The sequence below is a fragment of the Ambystoma mexicanum genome, chromosome 6q (genome assembly GCF_040938575.1).
Source record: "Ambystoma mexicanum isolate Mex_15411 chromosome 6q, UKY_AmexF1_1, whole genome shotgun sequence".
In the NCBI taxonomy this organism is placed as follows: Eukaryota; Metazoa; Chordata; class Amphibia; order Caudata; family Ambystomatidae; genus Ambystoma; species Ambystoma mexicanum.
Window position 1 is genome coordinate 1,397,080,384 of NC_090937.1, and position 19,104 is coordinate 1,397,099,487.

Consider the following 19,104-nt stretch of genomic DNA (forward strand, 5'->3'; position numbering starts at 1 on the left):
AGAATCAGCGTGATCCGTAGGGTCAGGTTTAGAGAACTCCAATTCTGGAGATGTGTCAATATCACTGGCAGAGTGGAGGGATTCGCAGAGATCTCTCAATTTTGATTCTGGATCAACTAATTCCTCAGGTACATCCCTAGAGCTATACCTGACTCCTAAAGGAAAATACCTTCTTCTGAGGCACTCTCCTCCTCAAAAATTGAGGGCATGGACTCAAAAAAGTCAACCTTGGGATATGTCTATATACCTTGTCTTTCTCTGCTAAAGTCGTCGAAGAACTTGACATAATCGTCAAATGTGTCGACTGTTTACCCGATGACGCAGTAGTCATCGAGGTCCTCACGTTGTAGCGTCGATGGAACCTTCGAGGTCTTCGGCATCGAAGTAATGGACTACGATGGTGTCGACTAAATCATCGAGGCCTTCGACGTCTTCGATTTCTTCGATGGAATCACAGATGTCCTCGATTCCCGAGTCGAAATATTCGAAGCCTTTGTGTCGGGTCGATGATGTCGAAACTCTGACTTACTACTTGCCGAAGTAGTTTTCGACCGACCTGCGACGGCCATCGGAGCGACCAGAGTCTTGCTCTTGCGAGGCTCCTTTGAGTGCGTCGAGGCTGTGTTCTCAAAGATTTGCATCATTTGTGATCGAAATTCATCCCATTTTCTGGGAGAATGCGATTTGGTCGGGCAACGAACGAGCTCCGTGGAGGAGTACGAAGAAGAAAAACGAGACCTATGGCGTCTCTTTTTTGATCTCTTAGAGGTGTTCTAAGAATGTTCTGAACAACTCCTCCATCTGGACCTCTTCCCGAGTTTATGTTGAGCGGAATCCTTTGATTCCTCCGATCTTTTCCCCTTCTTCAAAGTGCCCTTCGAAGCATCCCGACCCACTGCAAGCTTACCCTTACATTCGCAAAGAGCTTTCTCCGTCATCGACTGGCAGGAGCCGCAGTCGCCGGTCCAGTGTTCAGGACCTAGGCACCAAAGACAAACTCAGTGGCGATCTGTGATGGGCATCTTTGCCCCACAGTCCTTACACTTCTTAAATCCAGACTTAGGGGTCAAATGAGTGGATGAAGAAGACATTTTCTCTCATGAAGAAAAGATGAAGCGCACTCTGTTCTTGAAGCAAAGCTCGGAAAAATGGAACTGAATCCAATGGGCACGGCACAAGCTATTTATGCCAAGAGTGACAGACAATCTATGGCGACCTCTGAGGGACATCAACGCCTCAACCTCGTGCACAGCGCCCCCTGGCGATTTTTTTTCCAAATTTTCTGAAGCTGGAGATACAAATTATCATAGATGAGGAATATGTGGGAGGACACAATCCATTCGAATGATAATTTGAAGTGGGACCTGATGCAAGACACAGCCCACCTCCTAAACTGGAAACATCAATGTGTCAACCTGTTTAGAGCTACAATCTAACATTTACCATTTTTGAGATCCACTTGATGCTGGCAGGTTTTTGTACCCTCCACTCCTCGCCCCACCCCCCTGAGTCCTCCTATTCCTCTCATTGCAGTTGAACCAGGGCTCCTTTCCTTATCCAACTTTGCCTTGTTGAGACAAGCATTATATGTGATGCAGAATTGTGGATTTACTAGACTAACTCCTTATAGCTAATACTATGAGTTGTTCTTCTGACATGACTGGACACAGGTCTTAATCGCTTCTTGGAAAATCCAGTTTGTGTGTTTAAGGACTTGGATTTAAATTTAACACATTTTTCCTTGTACCTTAGTTTCAGAAAAAAGATGTTTGCATTTAAGATGTAAGGAACAGAAGTTAAATCTGGCAGCGAGTCAGAGATCATGCCAAGAAGAGTTACAGTTCCGTTCGTGTGAATACATTGCACAGAGTGATTCCGTTTTCAATTAGATCCATGCAGCGTACATTAATGTACCTTAGATTTAATCAACTTAAGGCCTGTCAAGCGAATGATAGATGGAATAAAATACTGCTTAATAAAAGCCCATCTAAAGATGCTTGAAAAGGCACTGCCTCATTGAGCATAAAGATCCTGGCAAAGTCCCTCCCTCATTAAACGCGGTGAAGCACATCTAGCTCTACACGGGGTGGAACTGAGGTGATTGGCAACAGAGGATACATGGATGAGTTGTTTACTCATTGACATTAGTCTATCTATGTTTGTGGTATCATTTATTTATTCTACTGAATCTGTAATTACGTCCACGGTTTGGCCTGTAGGTTCAGATTCATGGCAGCCTTGCTAATCTTTTGCTTGACTGGGATACATTGCCTTGTGATTAGAATAACTCTCCGTGGTTTTAACGGGTTCACCCACCCTGACCTGTTCCACTGGGTGCACTCTCTTGATCTTTATTTTAACAACCATGTTTGCCTGTCTAAGGATACAGTTTCGGGCTAGCTTGACCGTATGGATTCCATTTACATGTAGGTGGCTGTGCTGGCCGTCTGTATTGTGGTGTGTTCTAGTGATGGGGAAACCTACACCATGCTTTTTTTGACATGGTTTGGGTGGGTTCCTTTACATTTTTTGTTTTCAAGGTAATGTATTTAGCAATTGTGTGAGAGCCCACATAATACTAAACGGCAAAGTCAATTGCTCTGCCGCAGGCCTCCCTCTTTATTCCTATAATTGCTACTAACCACGCTGCGGAGATGAGTGTATCCCTTTCACCCATTCATTGCAGTTGACTAGTCTAGATCACCTGGGCCACCGAACACCCCAGACTACTTTTCCTAGCACCTGTGCCTCTCCCACAGGAACTCATTTTTATAACTGGCAGGTTATGAACTCTTTCCTTAACCTAGCAGGTCTTGATAGTAACAGTAAAATGTACCATACCCGTTTTCTTTTATTTGGGCCTCTAACTGCTGGATCTTTTCTGTCAAGAGCAATGGTTTGTGAAAGAACAAATGTGCCTTAATAAAGGGGCTCTGATACAGCAGTATTCATTTGTATAGTAATTATGCATTTTGTTCTAGTTATCAGCTTAGCTCCATTAATCAATAAGAGTTCATATAATAGTCCCCTGAGAAGCTTTCCCAAATCGAGTAAGCTAGCTTGCTGGACTAATGTACTTGCTGCATAGAAATGTGTGTAACCCTCAACTCACTGGTGCAAATCAGGCAAAGGTGTCTCACTATCATCTTTTTGCAGTTCATAAAAGGAGGAATGTTTAGGCTAATAAAACACTGAAGTGTAAAGAATACATTGATATTTAAACTTTAAGATCAAATGTTGTATCCATACATTTGACTTGACTTTTTTTTATTCTGCTTCGATAGGCAGGAGCGCGCAGAGAAACAGGTAGTGACACAGAGCAGATCCAAACATTTCAGCACTACCACTTTGCAGATAAGTAATCGCGCCACAAAGAGTTAATGTGATTTGCCCTTCATCGTGAAGAGTCTGATCTGGCTGACCCCTGACATAAACCACTCTTGAGCACCTGATGCCTGAGGATACCCACAGCAAATCACTGTCAGGCGGTTCTGAAGCACAGGTAAGTAATCACACAAACGATTTCAAACTCAAACCCCCTTCAGGAAATAAAATACACAGGCTGTCACTTGCCTAGAGAAAATACAAACGCCACCCGCCTCTATAAGTCCCATTCCATGTTTCGCGGCCCCTCCCCAAGAAATAGAATGGACACAACAATGTCAGAACTGGGACTGCACAGTGTGAATATTTACCTCCGCTGCTCTGGCGACTCGAATGAGAAAGAATGCTCAGTCTCTTCTCTATCTCCAAGGCTTCGTGTGCCACCCGCTCCTCCATGTAGGCTGGATTCACATTGGGGTCTGATATGAGAAAACAAAGGATCGCGTGAGCTATGTCAAGTGATCACAAGTTACAGGTAGTCAGTCACAAGCAATACTACTCTCAACACTGCACAACTGGTATTATTATTCGGATATTAGTTCCCCACTTTTCTGATTCATTTGCCACTAATGCAATAAGATGTCCTTTAATGTATATCACGTTAGGTTAGGTTATGGTGGGTTTTAGATCAGCATACTGGTGGTGCGCCGCAGTAGATCAGACGGCAGTATGGGGGCTCTATCAGACTGTACCATGCAATCGGAAAGCTTGACCTACCCTCAGCTCCCCTCCTCTGCCTGCTCCCCAACAGTGATTTATTTTGAAAAAAGCTTACAGGTTAAAGCTATGCCACCTGGTGTCTTTTTGAACCACTGCATTGAGGGCGCCATTAAAACAGAAAAGGGACCTCTTTCTAAAGCTCTCTTTTTTTGTACCATGCAAACCTGTTTTACAAAAACGTTGGCTGCTGCTGTTGATAGCAGACCTTCTTGGACAGGAACGGCACCTCACACCTCTTAACTTTTGGCTGGCTATTACCTTGGGGATGGTCCACAGCGGCATGTATTATCAGAACAGTAAAATCCATAGATGTTATCAAGATGGCGTCTTGATGTTGCCAAACTCAAAGGAGGGATGCCTATGGAAGCGCAATATTGGCCTTGGATAGAATAGCAAAGGTGGCGTCTAAAAGCCACATCGGTAGTGCTTTGATCACAAAGGCAGGGTGGGACGGGGGCATGAAATTGGCACCAAAGAAAAAGCTGCCCACAGTTGCAAATATCAATTAATTCCTTTTCTAACAGACTGTTTCAGTAGTAGCCCCAGTGATGGTTTATGGTCATATTGGTGGAAAATTCTGCATTTTTAAGACTATAAGTTCAGTAACACCTTTTAAAATTACTAGCCGTGTAATGAAAGTGACCAACTTTTGGCAATAAACGGGCCCCCACTAGCATGTTGGGGATGCTTTGGCTTGAACAGAGAATGCATGTCCCCCAGCTCTGGCCTTGCAGCGTTAAGAGACCCAGAACAGAAAGATCACAATTTGATTCACCCAAGCCCCAAAGTCAGGAAACAATCTGAAGAGCTGGAGTAATGGTCATCTGCCTGTGAAGTGTGCCAATAAGACTGGCATATAATAGACAGATTTTCAGAGAGATTAAATATATTGACGCAAATGCTTGTAGAGGATTGTCAGTACAATGCACGCGTTAAGAAATTCTGTTCCAAAACATGAATAGTAACCCCAGTGGAAAGGCATTGCAATATAAAAGAGCGGCTCCCATAGAACAATGGCTCTACAGTTGGAGTAGTCTACCAAGGAATGATGATAAACTCGGGGAGCAGGGTGTTCATAGTTTTTCGAGTACATTATTTTATTGTTACATGTTCCCACCATAATGTTAAGGCTCAAAATGGTGGCATGCAGGGCTGGCGGAAGGCACCAGTGCATACCTCTCATCCGTCAGACTCTTTCCCTTAGGAGGCATCTCCTTTTTAACCATCCTGCAGCGTGAAGTGACGCTGCTGATGCCTTCTCTGGCTACACCATCAATTTGGCAGTTGATTTTTAAGACAGTGGGTCAACATATATACATTATGGAACGCGATGTTTGCTTAACATACAGAATGTGGATGGTTCCGACTGATACAAATGTGTGCTTTTATGTAAATTCCTGGACAATAATTGGGTAAGAGATAATATTTGTGCTATAACTGAGTTTAATAGACAAAGCAGAGTCGTCATGATCTTGGAATTCTGCCTAACCCTGAGTATTGCCTGTGCTAAAGCAGAGGGCAATAAGGATGTGAAGGCCATTATTCCTAGCAACCATGAACTCTGACTCCACGGTTTATATGGCTAGTAGCACTGCTCACATTTCTCTTATTTTTCTCTGCCCACATTCTATGCAAAGGGAACATGAGGGTCATATGGCAGAGGATCCAGTTGTAAGATGGCCACCAAGGAAAACATTCTTATCGATGGACACGCAGAAGCCCAGCTTACTTGCTATGATGCGAGTAGAGGAAATTGGCCGACAAATGAGGGCATCAGCCATTGAGGAGGAGCCAACAAAGGCTCGCTTGGGCTTTTGGGAGGCTCTAGCAAGAAAAGAAGAGTCAGGGAGATAAGGTTGGCCCCCTCCACCCTACACTTCAGGAAGAACTCTTCAAAGATCATCTCCCCAATCGCTGGTTGCTCCACTCAACCCAAATGCTCTCCCTGTCCATCTCAGCTCCTGTTACCTCCTCACCATGATTTCTAACTCTGCTGAGTGCATCCTCTGTGTAAATTGCTCTGTGCTTTCACACCTAGCTTTTCTCTTAATTAATCCCACATACATACATAGCTCCCATATATGCAAAGGTGGTGGGCCCCTAGCAAGAGGGGTAAGGAGAGTGCGGTGAAGCAGGAGTGATCGAGATGTGCGTTGGGCAAGTCAGACTGCTCGGAATTTGGTCTACATGGGAGTTATAGACCACATTCCAAGCACTGTTAATGTTAATGTTAAATGACATTTGTACCTCGCACTATCACCACCGGAGTGGTCCCCTGGCGCTCTGGCAGCTCTGAAAGAGGGAGGGAGTGTGAGTTAGTGGGAGGAGGGTGGAAAAAATGCAAGATAGCAGTGATTTGCTGTTGGCGGCCTCAGCCCGGTGGGTCTGTTGGCTGGGCTTGGGGTGTTTGCAGCTGGTAGTCTTCGTGTACTGTTGTGCAAGTCTATGTGTGTTTTATGTTTTGTTGTTGCAGTGTAGTGAAGTTTGTGCAGTTTGTTATGTTGAAGGTTTGTGGTTGTGTTTGGTTTGGAGTTTGAGGGGTGTATGCAGAGGAGGAAATTGTTAGTGGAATTGGTTAGTTGGCATCTCTATCCTAAATTGAAGAGCTGGGATTGCGTATTCTCTCATTACCATAGATGGGGTGCATGTGCAGCCTGTGCCTCAGGTTAGGTCTGAGCCCGTTCTGAATTCGTGGCCTATTTCACATCTCGCTGCCACCTCTACCAGCCTCCCCAACCACCCAACCTGTTCCTCACTCCCACTCACATAGCCGATGCACCTGCGAGTGTCTACACCTCAGTTAGTCTTGACAATTCCGCAGCCCAGTGGTATCTAGTTGCAGCTAGGGATGGTTGAAGAGGTTGGTTTAGGGTTGGTTGGGGCTGTTGACTCTATCTCCCTGTGGTCGTCTGTGTTCCCTCTCTGGCCTGTGTCCCCGACCAGGTGCTGTCGGTGCTTCTCAGTTGGTTCTGGGCGGTTCTCAGTGACCTTTGCGGTTTAGTCGTTCCTTTCCTTTCTGCTGTTTCAGTTTTTTAGTCTGTGGTATTGAAAATTGACAAGGTGGGTCCTGGGAGTCTCTCTGCCAGACATTAGTCCTGGTTACGACAGACTTACCCAGAGTCTTTAGCTCACTATCTTTCACAGAGAAGAAATATCCCAAACATATCAGTCTTTGTCCTGCTCTGGGGCAGTCCAGCACTGAAATGCTACGCAATTCTCCTCTGAACAAGAGTACTAGGGGAATCCAGACGTGGACCCCTTGCTCACTATTCTTAGAGAGGCACAGCTCCTTCCTACTGATGAGGTCCAACCAGACCGAAACACGTGTCTGGAGATGCTGTTGGTACTCTTGTTCAGAGGAGAATTGCCTAGCATTTCGGTGCTGGACTGCCGGGGGGCTAAAGACTCTGGGTAAGTCTCTTGTAACCAGGACTAATGTCTGGCAGAGGGACTCCCAGGAACCCCCTTGTTAATTTGTGGTATTGAAAAGCCAAGTTTTAAGTAATTTCCTGAATTTTAGGTGATCTTTGGGGTTTCTTATTTCTTTTGGGATGTTGTTCCAGGTTTTTGCAGCTAAGAGGAGTGCCTCCGAATTTATTTTTTTAAGTATGATTTTAGTTCCAGGCCGAATTTGTTGCTTGACCTGAGTGGTCTCGTTGGTTTGTAGATTGTTATTTTCTTTTGTAGGAATTCAGCTCCTTGTCCGCAGATTGCCCTGTATGTTATGCACATTGTTTTGAAGGTGATACAATGTTTTACTGGGAGCCAGTGTAGTGTTTTTAGGGCATGGGTGATGTGGTCTCTTCTGGACAGTTTGAGGAGTAATCTGGCTGCTGTACTTTGGATCCGTTGTAGTTTCTTCAGGAGGTATTCTGGTATTCCGAGGTAGAGGCTGTTTGCATAGTTGATCTTTGACATGATGTGGGCGACGATAGTTAGTGTTTTGTGCGTGAAGGAGAGGAAAGGTAGGATTCTTCTTGCTGTGTGGAGGACGAAGAAGCATTTCATGACTGTTGCATTTATTTGCGGTTCTAAGGTTAGGGTGTTGTCCATCAGAACCCCCAGGTTTTTTACTACCTTAGACGGTGACGGTGTAGTTCCCATTTCCGGTGGCCACGGGATAGTGGTTTCGGATTCTTGGTCTTTGGATATGATCATGATTTGTTTTTCCTGGGTTGATTTTTAGGTTGTTGGCATTCATCCAGTTGAAGACTTCTTTTAGACAGTCGGTTATGTTTGAATGATCGGCTTGGGTGTCTTTGATTTTTATAGATGATTTGAGTATCATCTGCGTAGTTGTAGCATCTAATGTTGTGTTTCTTGAAGATTCTGATAACTGGGGTTTGGTAGATGTTGAAGTACAGTGGTGATAGTGAGGATCCTTGTGGTACTCCACAGTCGTTAACTCGTGGGGTGGATTTGAAGGGTTTAATCCATACGGTTTCTGTTCTGTCTGCTAGGAATGATTTAGTCCAGCGTAGTGCTGTGTCTGTTATGCCTATGTCTTCTAATCCTTTGGTTAGGGTTTCGTGGCTAACTGTGTCAAAGGCTGCGGAGAGATTGAGCAGAATAAGGGCTGAGGTTGTGTTGGAGTCTACGTTAGTTTTTAAGTCGTCCAAGATGGATAGTAGTGCTGTTTCTGTTCCTCTTGTGGGTCTGAAGCGGACTTGAGCTTGGTCTGGTAGGTGGTGTGTTTCAACATATTCTTGGCTTAGTTTGTATACGTAGGTTTCGAGTAGTTATGCCGGGTAGGGAATGTTTTAGATCGGTCTGTAGTTGGAGAGGTCGCCTACGTCGCCGCTTGTGTTTTTTGGAAGTGGTTTGATGTAAGCTGATTTGAAGATCCTCGGCACGGTTCCTGTTGTTAGTGATAGATTTATAAGGTTTCTGTAATATTCTGATGGCATTCCTTGTGAAAGGATTGCTTTGTAGATGTCCGGGGGACAGGGATCCATGGGTGAACCAGCTTTCTTGCTGTGTTTTACCAGCATTGCGAATGCCTCTGCTGATATTTCAGGGTTGATTAGCTCAGCTGTGGGCAATAATTGCTTAAAGCTGATAATTATATGGTTGCCGACTTGCAACATGTCTGGAGGCCCACTGATGACAAGTATTTAAATGGGTTACTTGGTGATTGATTTCACATTACCTAACCAGACATCATCTGACAGTAAGGGACTATACTGTAAACATCTGAATTTGGAGATCATCTGGATTATGGAGAAGCTGTTTGATGTATGTGTGTTGATACATTATGTATGGGCTCAACCACTGACACTAGACTAAGTCAACATATATCCAACTCTGGGTTTATTTGGAAAATGTGGTATAATTTCTTACAGGAAAGGATGGGGTTAAGATCGGGCGTGTTTTCAATACAGAATTTGATAGGCCACTTTTTGATCACACCTAAAGCAAAAACACAAGGGCAGATGTGTACCAAACCTACGCAAGAGGTTTGTCCCTGGTCTGATAAAACCATGAGTTGGTCTGGTGAAAGTCTGCACAGCATTATTTAAAAATTCACCAACAAGTGGCCAATAGCCTCTTAAACATATCTTGGTAAATTAGGGGCAACCCTAATGGCTAGTTGAACGACAGTCATAATACTTGTGCTGTGTGTGGCCCAGGAACATTTTCTGAGAGACTGCCTTTGTGTCACTTGGATTTTAGCAGGGTCTGGCAGACCCAGCGCTGTAAATATGTTGGGGCTCAGTATGCTTCGCAAGAGTCGTAAAACAACATTTTTTCCCTTCGTTTTTGCCACCAAATTGCACTATTAAGTGACTACCCTGACCTTGCTTAGGGAAGGGCTGCAATGTGCCCCTTTTGAAAGTTGACCAAGGTCCTATGCACCCCACTTTGACCATGGGAGGCCAAGCCACCCTTTAGAACGGGCTAGTGGGCATGACCTTTAGGCATCCTACAGTAAGAGAATAAACTGTAAATATGTAAGTCATAAACAGTAAGGTGGAACAGGGAAGAAAAAAGAGAAAAACAAGAAGGTATAACAGAAGACAAACAATACACAAGAGTGAAGTAAGGGGGAGACTGAGGTCAGTAGGGCCACACAGTTGCTAATGGGGACGTTCCCCCAATAATTTTATGATAAGGAAGAATAAAAAAGAGACAACAAACCCTACATTTGGTGAGATGCATTTCATTGCGGTAGCATGCACTGAGGTGAAGTGACTTGGATTGGGATGTCATCATTCTGTTTTGCTTTGGGTAAAACAGTATGCACAGGGGGCACAAACATGTTAACCAAGAACAAAATAATGATGACAGGCATAGGGCAGAGATGCAGGTGCAGCTCGAAAGGAGCTGCGGAAATACAGCGGGTGACAGGTATGCTTTTGAGCTTTCTTTTTTATTGATACAGGCTGGGAATGTGTATAGGAGGGGAAATGGGCGTAACTCAGACTGTGCTTCCTGATACAGGCTGAGCTCTGAGAAATCGGACTGGTTGGGACACCCCATTAGTATGCTAATGAAGATGATGAACCAGTGGTTCAAGTGGACGGGAGCGGTTGGGAGAGGTGTTTGTCTACTTAAAAAAAACCATTTCACTGTTCCTATACTTTTTTTTTTTTTAAAAGAAACAGTTCCGGTATGCTTTAGTTTTAAAATAAATGTGTAGGAAGAAGTTGAAACTTGCACTTCAGTGCACTGCACTGAACAGTTCCTTAAACGCAGGCGAGTTTGGGGGCTTGGATTGGACATAGGTGGGGGCGTGGTGATGGGGTTTGTGGGGAATGGGAGCAGAGCACCAGAGAACATAGTTTCACTACTTCTTAGCGTGCACTTCCAGCAGCGAGATGTGTATGTGGGCCTGCAACTTGTGATCCTAAGCCATACAAGGGAGGTTTCTTGGGCCCACTGACACTCAGTACGTCCTATATTAACCTGGGAGGACTGGACGCAACCCAAAAGGCCCTTTCGTTGGGGAGATGCCACGGACGATGCAGTCAAATAGAAAGCTGATCTGCTCTCCTTCAGCGCAGGACAGGAAGAAGACACCAGCCCCTGCAAGAGAAACAAACGCACACATTAATGTAGGCCAAGCCGGGATATCACTTATTCATGTTTAGCATTGACGTGCTAGGGAATTATTGTCTCCTCCATTAGCCCCACAGCCCCTCCTCCTCACCAATACAATTAGAACGGGGGTGTTATTGATGTCTGGTCCCAAGTTATGGATGCATATATTCACAATCGTTATATAACCATACATTCCATAGGTTCGAAATGGCATGATCATAGACAATGTACGTCTTATTTTATTGATTTAAATACACAGCACCTAATACAATGCAGTCGATTGCAACCTGGGGAAAAGGAGGTAAATCATTAACATACATACATTGTGTACTCGCTAAATGTGTGTTTTGTTTTTTAAATGAACAGGATTGTGGCACGCCGACACTGATATCGGTCCTAAACACCGTGCAAGAACCGTGTAAGGACTAGGCAGAATAGGACTGCTTGTGTGATACTATTTGCACACGTTCTTGTGCTGGCCTCGTCTTTCTCCCACGTCTGGTATGGACCAAAGCAGTTATCAGTACATTCAGCATTTCCCCCAAATAGGTGCTACTGTTTTAGTGGTTACAGTGGCAACTGAGCCATCTACCTCTAAATCCCCCACATAGCACTACTTGGCATATCTGTGTATTCTTCCAAGGCAACAATAACACGAAGCCACCAAATAAATCCCATTCTTTAGCCTCTCCTGTTTGCTTTTTTGTGCATATATAGATTCAAGGAGCGTGTCTATGTATACGCATATGACACAATCGAACATCTTCTTCCGTTGGGTATTTTTGAGTAATTAAAACACAGCAGTAAAACTTAGAGATTGTTTAGGCTTGCTTCAATGCACATTCTGGTAATTTTAGTCTTCCAGTTGAGAAAGTGAAAATGAAACTACAATCATCAATGTTGTGCTTAACGTGTTTCGAAAACGATTTATTAAACCAAACAGGCACACATTTGTGTGTCTTCCTGTATCAATAGCGCTTGGAAACAATGAATTCAGGAGCCTCAAATGCAGACTGGGCTCAAATGTAAGCTTCACCACTTAACCAAAGTAAGTCAACCTGAGAAAATCATTTAATATTACTGTACCATACCTTCCAAAATTGCCAGTACATACAAGAAAATGTCGTTCGCAGTGTATGCTGTCCAAACAAAGCCTCACTCATGGTTAAATATAGAGTTGCTCGATATAGAATAGTGACGATTAATATATTAGACATCACGAAGTCATTTGTCTCTTGGCTCGCTCACTGATGTTTTATAGCTCGAAATACAGTAACATGGTGTTTTAAATGGTTGTATATCGAAGAATGTGGGCTATAATTGTATGTCTAAAAAGGAGCAGATTAAACAACTCAGATTTGTATGAATCACAATGTATGCATTCCTGAATGTTCATAAAATGGCCTTTAACCAATTCATAGTGCTCAAAGGTTTGGCAGATAAGGGATCTCTGGTGCATGGATGTGAACTGATTTGTGAAATATTGAAGAGTTATTCGTCCAAGAAAGCATAACAGTCAGGTGCAGTAGTAAGGATTCGATCACAGGTCAGTCGAGACGACAGCCACCAGTCTAGGCCTTAGATGTAAAGAGGTAGAGAATTACCGCTCCTTGTGGAAAACAGCATGCATCCTAAATCCAAGTACATCGGAAAAGCCAGAAGCGCCGGTGCAGTGCCAATTTATACATCAGTAGCCCAGAAAGGCTAATAGTGCTACGATGGAACGTCATGCGCCAATCTCAGTGCTGATATGTTCACGCTACCCCACACAGCTTGCCAGACCTACCGCGATGTGCCGATGCATGGAGTGTACAGTGCACTTCCCTTTGATCAGAATACTCAACATATACTGTGAGCACCTGCTGTATAATTGCGATACATGGAATTTAATGACAATACTTGGCATATGATACATGTATGCAGCATGTGGGGTATGATATCTTTACTAGCCATTTGACTGCACTGTCTTCCAATGTGTGTGTGTGTTTAACTGAACAGCATGTGTTATTTTTCTCCATCCCAGGCATGGTGTCGTATAAAGAAACCTGACCCGTCTTTCATTTCCTACAGGCATCAATTTTTGCTGACCCCATAAAGAGTACTGCCATGTTTTAACCACTTGTTTCAAACCATTGACAAGGATATGGACATTCACCAATCGATGACATAACCATAACATAATGAGACTGTTAGGACGATAGTTGATGCCCCACTTAATACAAATCGTCAATGAAAGTACAGAGAAATAACGCCTTGGTATCCCCAGAGCCTTAAACCTCAAGTTAGAAGATTCAAAACTTCAGGGCATACAAATTCAACCCTGCCATGTGAATACAACTCTTAAAGACTTGCATAAACTTTACAACACAGCCATTATAGAAGCAAAGAAAAATCACTTGCCACTCAAAATGGATTCAGCTAAGAGTGCGCCCCAAAAGGTTATTTCAATTTTTAGCAAAGTTGGTAAATCTTTACCCAGCCAGTCCCTCCAAGGAATGGTCCAATACACTTCAATCATATTTTATAACTAAAATAAGTGATATACGGGCTAATATTGAAAAACCAAATAGCATCACAGACCTGATGCTAATAGCCCTGTATTAGCCCTTATCTTAGAAGTGGACAGATTAAATAACGGCTCAAACAAGAGTCAAAATGTAAACTCCAAATTGCATGGGTTTAAACCATGCAAATTCCACATCGTTTTCATTCTCAATGGTCCCTCCAGAGATGGTGGTGGAGGTGGTGCAAAAAATGAATGGAGATCCTTGCCCCTCCCTTTTATTTAAACAATACAAAAAACAATGCATTGAGGGGCTGGCTCTTTTTATTACTGAATCACGAATCTTTTACCCGCAATATTATTCCTCATGAATTAGAACACATTTGGTTCTCCCCATTGTTAAAAAAGCATGGCCCAGATCACCTTTAATGTCCTAATTACTGAAAAATTGCACATTTTTCCTTTTTGTTAAAAATGATGCATAAAATTACTGCCAACCACTGCAAACTTATCTGGAAACAAACAAACTGTTGGGCGATTTCAAATCAGGCGTTCGATCAAACTGTAGTACTGTACTAGCTTTGTTAGACATTAAGGAAGGCCTATTGCACATTTTAGATAATGTTTCGGACGGAATGCTCGTGCTACTGGATCTATCCTTGATAACCCAATCCTACTATGCCGATTGGTGCAAGAGGCTCAGCCATCACAGAAGTCAGTCGAATGGATTAAAGATTTGATAGAAGTGAAAGAATCAGCAGAGTGCACTAGGCATCACATCAGTCTAGGGATTCCCATTTATAATTCGGGGAATCCGCAAAGTACATGTGTATCTCCCCTTCTCTTTAATGTAAGCGTCTTAGAGAAGATGCACTATATTTTCGATCTTATAAAACAATGGATGAGAGAGAAGTCTTAGTTACTTACCTCAAGCATTGGTATCTTTCATAGATTCACATGCTTAAATATTCCCCGTCGTCAGTATGGGAAGAATTCGGTGATACAAAATAATAATTATTTTATTTTTAATATACATCCCTTATCCCCTAGAGAATGGATGCAAATACTCCATTGTGGCCCATGAGCTATTCTATTGTGTATTCCTTCCACCTCACTTCGGTCCTTTATGGCCTCAACCAATGAGGTGACAGGGTTTAAGCGCTGCAGTGTATGCAAATAGCTTTATGTTTGACTTTGAAACTACTCACATCATCAACAATCCACAATGGAGTAAGCAACTTAAGAAGTGGGTACGCTACATAGATGACGTTTTTGGAGTATGGTCAGGGAGCAGAGATAACTTTCTAATCTTCTTAAACAGCATTGACAGTCGTTTGTAGTTTACAATGGAAATAGGCAATCCTAATGTCCATTATCTGGATGTACAGATCATCGTCACAGACTTGAAGATCTCCACAACGGTATACACCAAACCTACAGATAGAAATAATTTGCTTCACAGGATGAGTTTTCACCCACCGAGCATCCTGCGGAATTTACCATTAGGGCAAATGTTACGTATCAAAAGAATCGTAAGTGACCCAGTGGAGTGTGATATGGAACTAAACAAGTTACATGAGAGACTTAAGGAAAGAGGGTATCCGGACGAAGACCTTAAAGAGCAAGAGAAAAAACAGACATACGTGACCGTGCACAATTGTTAATTACCAAACGGAAGCAGGAGAGTCCAGACTTGGTATTTGTCACAAAGTATTCTACACAGAGCCGACAAATTAAGGATAGTATCCTGAAAAGATGGAGTGTGTTGCAGAATGACAATAGAACAAAGAGTTGTTTGTGAACCCGCCCAATTTTTGACTACCAAAAAAGCAATAACCTAAGGAACTTGCTAGTTGACACACATGGGAAGCAAAGAGATAAACAGCGAATGCAGGATAAACATCGGGGCACACACCCTTGCATGAGTTGTGGGAACTGCAACAACATAATGAAAGGACCATTCATATCCCACCCTCGAACAGGAGAGCAGATCAAGTTGAAATATCATGCAACATGCTTGTCGGAGAACGTTATATATGCCATCAAGTGTCCTTGTGCCCAGTATTATGTGGGAGAAACCGCACGCAAAGTACGGGTTCGCATTAATGAACATTAATCATGTATCAGACTCAACAACAGAACATCATCAGTAGCAAGACATTTTCATGAGAGTGGACACACTGTCGTTCAGCTCAAATTTGCAGTTTTGGAAGTTATACCAACCAAAGACCAAAACAGAAACATGAAGAAATTGAGAGCCCAGAAAGAGGCACAATGGATAGAAAAGATGGGGTCGATTGCTCCAGATGGAATGAACGAGGAGCTAGATCTGAGATGTTTCTTATGAACCATTCTAACTGTGTCTTATTGTTGAGTAACACACAAATATGAATTTTTGGGCATATAACAAGTTTCCCATTTTTATTTATTTTCGAGTTTTATATTTATTTTTATTATTTATTTAATTTTTAATTTGTATTATCATTGTTTAATTTTCAATATTTTTTCATTTATGTTCAGGTACAACTTGCAGTGAGTGGTAATTATGTGCATAAACATCACATAGCGTCTTTTGACGGATTGGAATGAGATCCGTTTACTAATATTCAAGGTTTCATTTAACATTGCACCGTTCCAATATGGTTACGTAACAAGCGTGAGGAAAACTAGTCATTTGATCCATTCCAAAATGGCCGCTCTATACAAAGCAACGGTTGCCTAGGCAACAGGTTGCTGCCACAACACTTTTTCACAGACACTGCAGTGGAAGCGCGTGAATGCACTCAGCTCCGGCAGATAACTGCGACTCTAACTACAAGTAAGTGGATATTAAACAGAAACAGAGAGTTTGACACATAGAGCGATTTATACTCACTCACACGCGTTCGATCTCTTTACAGAGACTGCAGTTGCACGCGTTAGTCTCCCGCGGACAAGACCGCAGGTGAAAGTGGCAGGCACACAGTTAGACCGTTCGGGTCTTGAAGAATGTAGCGGATTTACAATATATATGTAAGTTGATATGCATACATGATGACACGTATTGCACTGATACGATTTTGTAGCTGGAATTTATTAATACATACGAGGTCAATCTTGTTACAGATACCACTGCAGATCAGATATTCTTCCCACAAAGGGTGGACGTGCAAGTTTCAATATCACAGGTGGACGTGCAAGTTTTTTTGATCTTTTACGTTTTTTTAAGGTTAGTGGTACCGGTTTGGCAGACTTATTGAGAGTAAAATGTTGTTATGGATAAGTAGGGTTATACCGTGACCACCACACTGACGATGGTTTTTTATTTATTCTTTTATTTATTTTTATTATTTTTGTTTTTCTGTTATTTTTCAATTTTGATAATTTTCAACCTCGACATGATTCATGAAACTCACATCACCTGAATGGAAACGGGGTAATGTACTATCACTACTGTGTTCTTCTTTTTTAACCTTTATGATCTTGATAACATATGCATTCAATATGTTGATATGTAAATTTTTCATTAATGCTTGGTGACTGATGATATTTGTGTTTGATTTTGTAATGCAATATGGACTATGTTATGATAGTTGAGACCGAATACTTTAAGAGAAGGTGTAATCACAGGCCCTGAGGAAGGGTTTCGACCCGAAATGCATAGGCTGCATATGTGATGAATGCTGCCACGACAATTCGATTTGATTTAAAGAAAGCTAATGAAGCCTGATTAATTAAAACTTGTTCGAAAGAAGGAATTAATTCAAGAATATATTTTTCACCATTATCTTTGAGCTACACCACTGTGCAGTGGAATAAGGGTGTGCAGCCCGCACCGCTGGCCACACGGCCAAGGTCTTTTCTTTTTCTATGGTTCTTTCAGGTGCCACATCACGGAGGCACCTTTTTCAGTGGGTTTGCACCCCACACTTGTAATATTATATCGATATAATTAATTATAATTGATTTGGAAATTCTAGGAGTGCCCAACTCACCATCACCAAATAGGGTTTAAGCTCCGCCCCAGTCAGCCATCTTCAGATTTTGAAACGTAGAAACTACAGTATCATGGAAGCTGAGCGTAGGAGCAGCCTCTCAGGGGAGGCGGGTGAGCGCATGTGAGTCTATGAAAGATACCAATGCTGGAGAAATACAGTTACAGGTAAGTAACTAAGACTTCTCCAGCATTGGATCTTTCATAGATTCAGATGCTTGAATAGAATACCAAGCAGTTAAAGCATTCCACCATATATACATATAGTCATATATAAGCATAGATGCAGAAACGTTATTTCTGACAAACCTTTACCATGCAGCAACACAACGGTTACCTACTCAGGGAAAGGCGGAAAAGGATGCTGGTCCTACTATATGCAAAGAGGTGGCAGAGCCTTCTCTGTCCAACTGCAGATTCCTTGTTGGTATCCTCTGCTAGGCAGTAGTGTTTGGTGAACATGTGCAGAGTGCTCCAGGTAGCGGCTCTGCAGATGTCCTTCAAGGGTACCCCTGCGTGAAACGCTACTGATGCCACTCTCCCTCTGGTGGAGTGTGCTGAAGGTGGTCTGGAGAGGGGGGGTCACCCTTCAATTGATGACAATGGATGATGCATAACGAGATCCATCTTGCCAGACTTTGGAGATATGTTGCCCTTTTGTGCGGTCAGCGAAGGCAATGAACAGTCTGTTAGATAAACCCTGTTCAAAACCCTAGTCACATCTAGGGAATGTAAAGCTCTTTCTGCCTCCGAGGTATGGTTTCGGAAGAAAGATGGTAGAACAATGTGCTCTCTGAGTGTCATTTCCGATAAGACCTTGGGCAGAAACTTTGGGTGTGTCCTCAAAATGACGCGGTCTTGCTGAAACAAAGTAAAAGGAGGTTCTGAAGACAAGGCTTCCTGGCTGAAGTCATGGCTATCAAAAAAGCTGTTTTCCAAGATAAGAATTTTATTTCACATCTGTGAATAGGTCCGAGAGGGGGTTCCATGAGGGCCTTTAGCACAGTGTTTAGGCTCCATGAAGGAACTGATGAGGGCGTAGGGGGGTAAGTATGCATCAACCCCTTCAGGAAGATCTTGATGGCCGGAAGAGAGAGTAATGACTGCGATTCTGGAGTCGTCGTGTGTGCCGATATGGCCAACAATGTAATAAATAAGGTAGTTTCTGTTCTACGAAGCTGTAGGTGGGTTAATCGTAGATGTTTCACACCACTTAGAGAAGCGGGTCCATTCCCGCACGTAGGTGATCCTTGTCGAGGGGGCTCTAGAGGCCCTGATTATGTCCCAGCAGTCCGCCGGAAGGTTCAAGTTCATGAGTTTGCGCTGCTCCGGAACCAGGCCTTGAGGGAGAGGCTCGCTGGGTCGTGGTGGATGACTTTGTGGTTCTGCTGAGTCAAGAGGTATTGATGTGCCTGGAGGCAAATTGGAGGCCACCGGGATAGATGCTGCAGAGTCAGGTACCAGATCTGTCGCGTCCAGTACA

At 43.1% G+C, this 19,104-nt stretch overlaps 1 protein-coding gene across 2 annotated transcripts in view; it reads right to left on the reverse strand.

The window, feature by feature from the left end:
* The window catches only part of DOK7 (docking protein 7), a 1,054,554-nt gene that overhangs the window by 633,565 nt on the left and 401,885 nt on the right, over positions 1-19,104 (reverse strand). For both annotated transcript variants that reach the window (XM_069632037.1, XM_069632036.1), the window contains exons 5-6: positions 11,011-11,130; positions 3,696-3,803 (exon numbers count right to left, since the gene is read on the reverse strand). In XM_069632037.1, the coding sequence (XP_069488138.1) occupies positions 3,696-3,803; positions 11,011-11,130 (228 nt within the window). The remainder of the gene's footprint in view (positions 1-3,695; positions 3,804-11,010; positions 11,131-19,104) is intronic.